The sequence below is a fragment of the Cimex lectularius genome, unplaced genomic scaffold (assembly GCF_000648675.2).
Source record: "Cimex lectularius strain Harlan isolate CLEC.00 unplaced genomic scaffold, Clec_2.1 scaffold25, whole genome shotgun sequence".
NCBI classification, from domain to species: domain Eukaryota; kingdom Metazoa; phylum Arthropoda; class Insecta; order Hemiptera; family Cimicidae; genus Cimex; species Cimex lectularius.
This window is the reverse complement of record NW_019392633.1, coordinates 2,656,913-2,666,339: the sequence shown is the minus strand read 5'-3', so window position 1 is coordinate 2,666,339 and position 9,427 is coordinate 2,656,913. Positions and strand designations below refer to the sequence as shown.

The 9,427-nt window shown below is 38.1% G+C and overlaps 1 protein-coding gene across 1 annotated transcript; it reads left to right on the top strand.

The window, feature by feature from the left end:
- The first annotated feature begins 1,629 nt into the window (after nucleotides 1-1,629).
- LOC106667000 (armadillo repeat-containing protein 3-like) lies at nucleotides 1,630-9,030 on the top strand. Its single transcript, XM_014394586.2, has 13 exons — nucleotides 1,630-2,385; nucleotides 2,740-3,568; nucleotides 5,422-5,655; nucleotides 5,717-5,875; nucleotides 5,936-6,163; nucleotides 6,230-6,433; nucleotides 6,490-6,774; nucleotides 6,829-6,993; nucleotides 7,427-7,680; nucleotides 7,738-8,036; nucleotides 8,089-8,428; nucleotides 8,482-8,617; nucleotides 8,672-9,030. The coding sequence occupies exons 1-13, from the start codon at nucleotides 1,703-1,705 to the stop codon at nucleotides 8,984-8,986; spliced, it is 4,131 nt and encodes a 1,376-aa protein (XP_014250072.1). The 5' UTR covers nucleotides 1,630-1,702; the 3' UTR covers nucleotides 8,987-9,030.
- The last annotated feature ends 397 nt before the right edge of the window (nucleotides 9,031-9,427 follow it).

Below are 9,427 nucleotides of genomic sequence, written 5' to 3'. Positions count from 1 at the left end.
AAGAAAAAAGAAAAAAAGGGGAAACAACAACTGCCAAAATGCGAAAGAGAACAGAAAAACAGGTTATTTAATAGAAATCAAAAATTAAACTCATTAATTAATTTGTATCTGTAGTTCCATGCATGCCTAGCGTAACGAATTAAGGGCCGCGAATTTGAGCCACTCAAAAACCATAACAGGTCAACCTTGGGGAGAGTGAAACATCCGAGATGCAAGACAGTCACATTAGAGGTGCAGTTTTCAGCGATACATTGAGGGTGCTTGACCACACCTTTAAATGGTGTCCTCTCAGAGGTCTGAGATGTGGAGACAATGATGGCGTTGTGTTGCTCAGCAATCTTCTGCAATATGACTTTTCGCCACTTCTATGATTGTTAATAGTAGATGATTTTATCACTTGGCTTAACAGCTTCGTGCCATACCATAGCTTACAAAGATGACCTGGTTAACAATCAAAACGGAAAAATGTGACTGTCAAATCTGGTGCCAAAAGCCCTATATATTGTAAAAAAAAATTGTGAAAAAATGAGTTTAAATGTCAACCGTGAGAAAACATCTTCGATATCCTTCTAAAAGAAAAGAAAAATAAAGCTTAAAGCACCTACCATAAAAGATGAACTTTATCCAAAGAACTATGTACTAGGACCAAAGTTTCAATGGTAGAATCATGTAGACATCGTACAACAAAGGAGGACTAAGCAGGTTATGCAGCAAAAAATGAGAAATAAACCCCCAGCATAGAGGACATACACCACAACAGTCTGATCCGTAGTCACATATGAAGCTCTAGTATGATGGCTAAAAACACTGTAAGACAACTACAAAGCCTATAAAGACTAGAGAGAGTTTTAACAGTATCTGACAAAATGAGAATAAAACAACTTTGACAGATCCTTCTAAGTGGACATAGAAATGGAGATCTGAGGAAGAAAGGCAACCCCAAGATTCATGAATGGACCCTAATATGGTATACAAGATGGAATAGGTTATAAGTGTGAGGCTAAATTGGCCGAATTACACCCTTGCGAACGGTGCACAGATTTACATACTTTCAGACAGTCAAACGGCTATAATGTTACACTAATGGTGTATGATTTTCTTTCTTGTCTTGGAAAGGCCTAAATTGCCTAATGGCCCTTGGCATAACCTAGCCAAAAACGAGCAGCCTTCTCACCCATGGGACCAGAACTGCTGGAAAAATGATTTCAGAAAGAAAAACTCAAACAGTGCATACAAGCATCTGGTATGAGACAAGATCATCAGAAAAGATTTGAGGAAAATTATAAGCCTCTTTATGGTCACTGCCAAACTAGCCCGGATACAGACACTTAGGTTATTCTCATACCCAGAAGAGGGCACGAAGAGGCACCAAGGAAAATGGTTAGGTTTGTGCAAAAAAGTGCTATAAACTTGTCATATAATCTATCTACCTAAATAGGAAATTTTAAGAATTTCTACTACAAGACATGTTTTTAATAAATTAGTTCACAATAATGGTTGGGTCATGAATGCATCTAGCGTAATGCTTGAACATGTTGGATGGAATTAACAGCATCCGAGTTCATTTGATTTATTTACTGAATTCATTATCGAGTGTGAAATAATGAATTAAACACATGCTCAATAGACTAGGAAACACGTGTTCCTTCATTATTTATTGTTAAGTTTTATAGTTTACATACTGAATTAAATTTGGGGAAAAATGCCTGGTAGAAGTGTTCTGACTGCAACATCAGTCGAGGCTTTTATAAAACAACCTTTTTCTGGACTTGTTCACGAGTCAAAGAGCGATAGAGTTAAGCGTAACAGAGATCACAAATACCATTCCATTTTAAAGAAAATCTATGGAAACTATCAGGAATCAGATCCTTATGAAAACAGTTCGACAAGCGAATCATCTTCTTGTAGCGAATCTTCTGAATCCGAGTACGAAGAAGATCACGAATGCACGTATTTCACTTGTGAAAATGGCGACTGTATGAAATGTGTCAGAGGAATGAACTGCATGGTGTGTCCGATGTGTGATGCCTGTGTTCAGTGGCGAGGCCCTTGTGTACAGTGCGTAAAGGCCAAGCCTCACTGCCGGGCACTCCACTTCGGCTTCCTTTGTGAGGATCACAAAAGTAAAAAATTCTGGGAGATAGCGGCCAAATTTGAGGTCAAAAGGCCTTCAGATATTTCACTGCACAAGTATGCACTGATTCAACAGCACATAAATTCTCCTCGTAATACCAGCCGTAATTATTATGATGATATGAGTGAAGAGGATGCTGAAGAAGAAGCAGAGTGCAGCTGCACTCAGGCAGTATGCAATATGAAACCGGAAGAACTTAGCCCAGTATCAACATATTTAAGATATTGCAATGACGCAGATTTATGCAAAAAGTGAGTACATATATTTACATATTCCTTTAGTGGAAATCCAACTATTTAGTTCATATTATAACTAACACTGGGTTTGTTTACACTCACTAGTTTTGATATTACAAAAAAGTGCATCATCTTTGTGCCATCTTCAGTGAAGAACTCATTTCCAAGTTCCTCATTGAAGATGGCACTTGAAAGCAAAATGTTTTGAACAACATCAAAACTCATGTGTCAACAAACTCAAAAGTGCTGGGACAGAATGTGATAACTGACTAAGACCAACACTCACCATCAAGTTGTATTTTATTACTATATCATTTATTTCAAAGAAAGAAAACAATTTAGACAAAAAGGTTGTTTATTGAATTTCAGGGTAAACTGTACTCGAACCGGTCTATTTGGTAAGTGCACACATGAGCAGGTGTCGTCGGAAATGAAAATGTTGCAAAAAGCTAATACACTTTTTGACATAATCACCACTGACCACAGACGAGGCTGTTTGAATACTTTATGCAAAGCAAGAGATGTTCCATGTGTTCGACAGGAGAAGTTCCTTCCTTCAGTTCTCATAAAAAGACCCTCCAAAGCTTTTGGTTCGAGATTTGTCGATTTTGACTTTTTAAATCTCGATGAGGCAATGATCCTCAGGCCTGAAGTAAATGCAATCAAACCAAATCCACAGCAAGAAAATGTCGACGAGGAAGAGTATTTGTCTGAATGGGAAGCGGACAGTGAATACCTGACCGTTACATTAACCGAGTCCATAATCCCATCTGTGTCTAGCAGGGTTCAAATATTGCAGCCAAAAGAATCCGACCTGCCTTTGAACTTTACCAAAGATGTCAACTTTTCTGAGGACAGGCGGCTGCAGGAGATCGAGGACTATTTGAAGATTCTAAGCGCCCCGGGAACTGACGACCAGCTCTTCATGGCAGTCTTCGATCCCAACGACAAGCCTTACTTCAAGACATACCCACTCGTAGACAAAATGTACGATGAAATGTACGATGACGATGCCCTTGGTGGGGCATCTATCAACTCTGTGACATACAAAAGTGACATTGACGTTGCTGGAAAATATGAGCCCATGTTTGAGCCCATCGACAGACTGAAGCTCTTTAGGCCCAAAATGGTAACTGTAGGCATGTTTCGAACACTCATCGATCTTGTCAATGAAAGCCCGCCGGCTCTTCAGTTGGAGGTAAGCATTTACCTAAATTTTGGAATTTTGTGTTCTAATTTCAACTAAATATTTAATGTTAAAAAAAATTCATGTTCTGCTTTTGCAATTGTTTGAATAACATATGGTATATTTGGTTGTGACTTCAGAAATAAAATCAAAACTGCTGTTTTGTATCAAGATAGCATCATTCCTTTTAATTTAATTTCTCTATGCTTAAAGAATGTAAATGGGAATTGAATAAACTATATCATTTTTATTTTTGTTATATTAAGACAATTATCCAATGCCTTTATATTTACACCCAATTTGAGAATTGAGCTTGAGCACGGCAGCGAGTATTTGGGTCCCCTGTTCAGATTCTTGGTGGAAAGGGACTTTTATATTGTATATAGTAATAACAGTTGAGTATACCTAGCTTGAGTTGAGAATGAATGCATCTATTAGCGTGAATGTGTGATGTTATATGGGTAACTCAGTCAGGTTAGTTGTAATATGTGTACTCATGGAGTACTCCACAACCCTAATTGAAAGAATGCTATGCAAATGGGAGTGAATGTCTTTAAGAATGAACGTGAGTACGAATGGGTTTAGAACTGCATGCATTGGGTGCTGAATTAACCTAGCTGTGGATGACAACCCCCTCCCCCTGAGCACAACCTCGATGGCTGGACGGAAAATACTGATATCTGTCCCCAGACCTCCAACCCAAGGGGTGGGCGATTCTCAAGAGTCTGCATGCATTGGGTGCTGAATTAACCTAGCTGTGGATGGCAACCCACTCCCCCTGAGCACAACCTCAATGGCTCGACGGATAATACTGATATCTGCCCCCAGACCTCCAACCCAAGGGGTGGGCGATTCTCAAGAGTCTGCATGCATTGGGTGCTGAATTAACCTAGCTGTGGATGGCAACCCCCTCCCCCTGAGCACAACCTCGACGGCTGGACGGATAATACTGATATCTGCCCTCAGACCGCCAATCCAAGGGGTGGGTGATTCTCAAGAGTCTGCAAGCATTGGGTGCTGAATTAACCTAGCTGTGGATGGCAACCCTCTCCCCCTGAGCACAGTCGATGGCTGGACGGATAATACTGATATCTGCTCCCAGACTGCAATTTACCAGTGGACTACAAGAAGCGAATTCGGCAAATGTTTGTAGTACAATGTGTGTAGTACATCTGCAGAATTGAGCTTATATAAATCCAAATCTTGTAATTTTATTAATTGTATCAATTATAGAGGGCTGGCTTAATAATTTATTATTATGTTTCATTGATATAATAATATAAATTTATGTCTGTATTATTAAGCAAATAAAAAAATAAATAAAAGTTTATTTATTTTTAAGTTATTTACTTTAGTTTTATTTTATTGGTTATTTACTTTATTTATTTATTTTTTTAGTTATTTACTTTATTTATTTATTTTTTTTAACGAGTATATTTCAACTATGTGGTTATATGAACCCTCGGAGTGCCAGTGTTTTTAGAAAAAAGCCCATTCGTGAGTATGTCGGGTTTGAATGAAGGGCCACTGGATTTGAACCCAGGTTACCTTATAGTGATTAGCCGATCAACCACTGATGCCCCAAAATAAAATTTATAATTGGATTTAAGGGGTTGGGGTTGTAGTGGTGGAGGCATCCGTGGGGCGTATGTGGATCTATTGGGTTTTTTTACTAATGCGATGGACGATGGCATTGCGTGCACATCCTCAGAGCGGTCTTTACATATAAACTCCCTTTGGGACATAATGATGCGAGGTGCTCCAGGCACCTTTTTTCCGTATGCTGTTTTGGTACCAAAAAAATTGCATTGTGAACCACTATCACCATTTTAATACAACTTCATAAAATAAACCTACTTTTTCAGACATTGTATCATTTATGTGTGAATGCAAAAGAGTCCGAGGAATTATGCAAAGAGCTTGCGGATGCTGTATTCATGGGACAGCTATTCAACATAAGGATGCAGTCTATGTACGAATCCATCAATAGATACTGTTATTATCTTATAGCTCTTGCAACGTCGACACAGAAAGGAAGGTGTGTCTTTTATGAGCTCGGGCCAGAAATCATGGCAGACATCTATCACCAGTACCTCAGCGTATGTTTGATTCATTGATGAAAATTCTTGTTGTAATTCAACAAATTATTGTTTTTTTTAGGAGCCGAGTCTAGCTATGAGAAGATTATCAATGAAAATCCTTGCAAATCTGGTGGAGGACAATACGCTCAACGCTTGCGGTCCAGTTTATTTAGATTACACCAAAACATTTGCTGCTTTATGCTCGCCTGATGTCGATTTACGCCATTATCTTTTAAATGTAAAACACATTTAACAATTTACCTAACATTTTTATTTCTTTTATGATTATAATATACAGTTTCTGACACACTCGTTGAAAGATTCATCAGCACAGGAGGTGATACTCAAGCTAAAAGAATTTAGATTGACACCGGTTGTGATTGGGTGCATTAGTAGAAATGAAAACATAAGAATGGCCTCGATTAGGCTCATTGATCAAATCATGGATGCGACAGTCGGACAAGATATTATTCAAGACACATTCAAAGAGGCTGAGGGTATCTACATAGCAAATGAGTTGCTTAACGTAAGTTTCATGTTTATAAAGAAAAATGATTACATGTAAACTGAACATATTTGAGTTGTGTTGCAGAAACCTATGCTGATAAGAATGCATCCATACAGTGTCCAGATGCATACAGCTCTACAGGCGGCACCTAACTTATTAGAGGAGATGAGAATTCTTGGTGCTCTAGATTCTTTCTTAAAATTCTTGGGTCATGTGTTTGATGCTGAACAGTTGATCGCTACGCTTAAAGTGGTTTTGAAAGTTACAATGGATCCCACCTCGAGACATGTAAGACATCCCATTATCCATTGAATATTTTGTACTTATAAATTTTTTTTTACTAGATAGTTGCACACAATAACATGCTGGCGAGGATATCACCCTATATTTCTCATGGGCACAATGAATTAAGTACTCTTGCTTGCACTTGTGTAGCGGCTTTATGTGAAAAAGACATAGCGTCAACTATCGTGAGGCAGGGCGTTAAGTTTAAAATCATGCCCAGTCTCGTTGAGGTTCTCCAAGGCGATAAGTCCTGGTTCCACAGAGAAGAAGCTTGCAAAGCAATAGCAGCAGCAATAGAACTGTCACCGATCTTGGCTGAAGTTTTTATAAGAACACCTCACTGTGTTAGTAATTTATTTTAATGTGTTTTAAACAGTTCTTACTTAAAACATTTTCAGGACTTGATTGTAAAAACTTTGGCATTGTTTCGATCACCAACAGAAATGCCTGATTACACTAAGTTGCAATATGTCAGGATTATATATGCACTGATAAAGAAAGAAGTTTATAGAAGATTTTTATATGAAAACCTAGCGATCGAATCACTGGTCGTGTGCTTAAGGGTAAGTGGTGCTTCTTAATCAATAAGTTCAATTAATTAAGGTTTTCAGTTGAGATAAAAAAGTCAGTGTCACGAGTGGGATTTGAACCCACGACCTTCGGCTTGATACGCCGCTGCTCTACCACTTGAGCTATTGTGACTTCGATCCACTGAAAACCTTAATTAGGGGTTAACCAAAGGAGGGAAAATCCAAAAGGTGGGGTTGAGATGGGAAGTTAGTGCCCAAGTGGATAGAAGTCACGATAGCTTAAGTGGTAGGGTAGCGGCGTATCAAGCCGAAGGTCGTGGGTTCGAATGCCACTCATGACACTGACTTTTTTATCTCAACTGAAAATTTTAATTAATTGAATGGTATTAATTGGTCAAGAGGACCACAAAAAATAGTGAATTTAATCGATAAGGTTCATTCAATATATCCACTCCAAAATTTACAGTCGGAGCATTCTCCTGGAGGAGATAATTGGCTTATGGAGTACGTCGTTGCCGCATTAGGTAGACTCTTTAAGGACAAACATGCTGTTCATATTTTTGCAAATATACCAGACAGTTTTGATGCTTTGACAAAAGCATTTATTAACCGGAAGTGTACGGCAGTCCTTCTCACAGGACTCATCGCAATGATCGTAGACTTGTTAAAAAGTTACTCCAAAACAGCCATCAACTTGATCAAATCAGGGTTTTTGAATTGGTAACACCCTGAGTTATAAAGTTTGCGAAGTGAAAGTTTATGTCTGATTTTTGACAGGCTTGTACAACTTCAGGATAAAGTCTATCTTCCCCTTCAGGAGTTACTGAGGGTTGGAATAAATGCTATTGTTTGCGGATATCTTCCTTTGAAATTCAGCCAGCTTGGTTACCTAGATTACAAAGATATTACAAACGTCGACCACTTCTATGTTTTGAAACAGCCATATGACATTTACGACAACAAGAACAAACACCCGTTCCCAATCATAACTGATAAAATTCCAATCACTCTGGACCCAGAGGACACGATATACATTTTTAAATTACCAAAGTTTATGAGAGGAGTACCAAGCGCAGGTATAAAAGATATTGATTCAAAAAATTTGTTTGTCTAATACTTTGTTTTTAGAGTTGGGTAAATCTGACGATGAGAATATTATATTAAAGAAAGAACAAGAAGAAGAGATTATGAGCAGGTTTATGAGTTATGCGCTTGAGTTAGAGGAGGACCAAGAATTGGAACCCGATGAAGTCGACGAAGTGCAAGCATTTTCCCAACTTATATCACCTCCGATTTATGGTTCACAACCAAACATAAAATACTTAAGCCACCATTTAGAAGAAGTAGGCGAAGGCGAAGAAGAACTGTCTAGCCATAGATTCTATTATGATATTGACACTGATGATGAAATGGAAGATTATTTTGACTATTATGAACAGATAGTGGAAGAATTGACAGAATTTGAAATGTACGTTTATGAATTTTTATTTCAGTTCGCATATGTGATATATTTTATTTTAGGCCACAAAGTGAATTGGGTCATTTGATGACTCGAATTATAGCATTAGCAAAGGTTGTGTTTTACACATCATGTGGGACTGATGTTGAAATGCCTGTAACGCAATACATGGTCAAGCTTCACGAAGCCGAGCTCAAGGTAAACCAAATTTTGTATGTTTTCCTCCCCGTTCTACTTTTTTTTTTATTCCAGGAAGAAACAGGAAATTACATCTTGCCTATGGGCGTACTGGAATACAGGCACAAGTTTGAAAGAGCTGTATTATTCAAGGTGTTAGCGGATGTGGTCGGTGTTCCCTGCTGGCTTTACAGAAACGACGACTTGAGAATCGCTTGGATTGAAGTTTACATATCGACAGACGACGAAGTTGATTATGTCACATCATTCGTAACATTCGCAAACATGAAAGCGAACGTGGTTCTTGATCTGATGTCTCCGAAACCACCCCGACATCTTTTCCTTCCCAAAGACTCACCAGAAGCAATAGCTTATACCACTACAATTTAATTGTCCTTTTCCATTTCGGAAGACAATAAAAATGTTATACTTGACTATTGTTTTTCAATTAAATTTTTATCAGTTAAATATCGCATGCTTTAAATAAATAAGCTGATACAAGTTGAATTGAATACAGATATTGAATACTGATACAGAATTGAATTTTCTGCGGGAAATTCCAGGTGCAATGATGGAAACTGAACCCACAAACACGGGGATTACGAGCTTAGAGGCTGACCCTAACCACTCCACGTGATTACCGTTCCCACCCAGGAAAAAAATAAGATTTGTTCGTTTTTTCTAAAATATGTTGAATTGTATAATAATAAATCTTAATTTTTCACAATTGTAACAGCCACTCTGAGGAGGAGTAGCTGAGAACAAAACAAGAATACTACCTGAATTCCATCTCTGGAATCTTATCAGTACGATATCTCAGAAATTTAAGCA

Excerpts from the sequence above, each read along its gene's own strand:
- LOC106667000 (XM_014394586.2), top strand. The coding sequence starts at position 1,703 with ATGCCTGGTAGAAGTGTTCTGACTGCAACATCAGTCGAGGCTTTTATA. Across the intron at positions 3,569-5,421 it reads CGCCGGCTCTTCAGTTGGAG|ACATTGTATCATTTATGTGT; the intron begins GTAAGCATTTAC and ends CTACTTTTTCAG. Across the intron at positions 8,618-8,671 it reads TTCACGAAGCCGAGCTCAAG|GAAGAAACAGGAAATTACAT; the intron begins GTAAACCAAATT and ends TTTTTATTCCAG.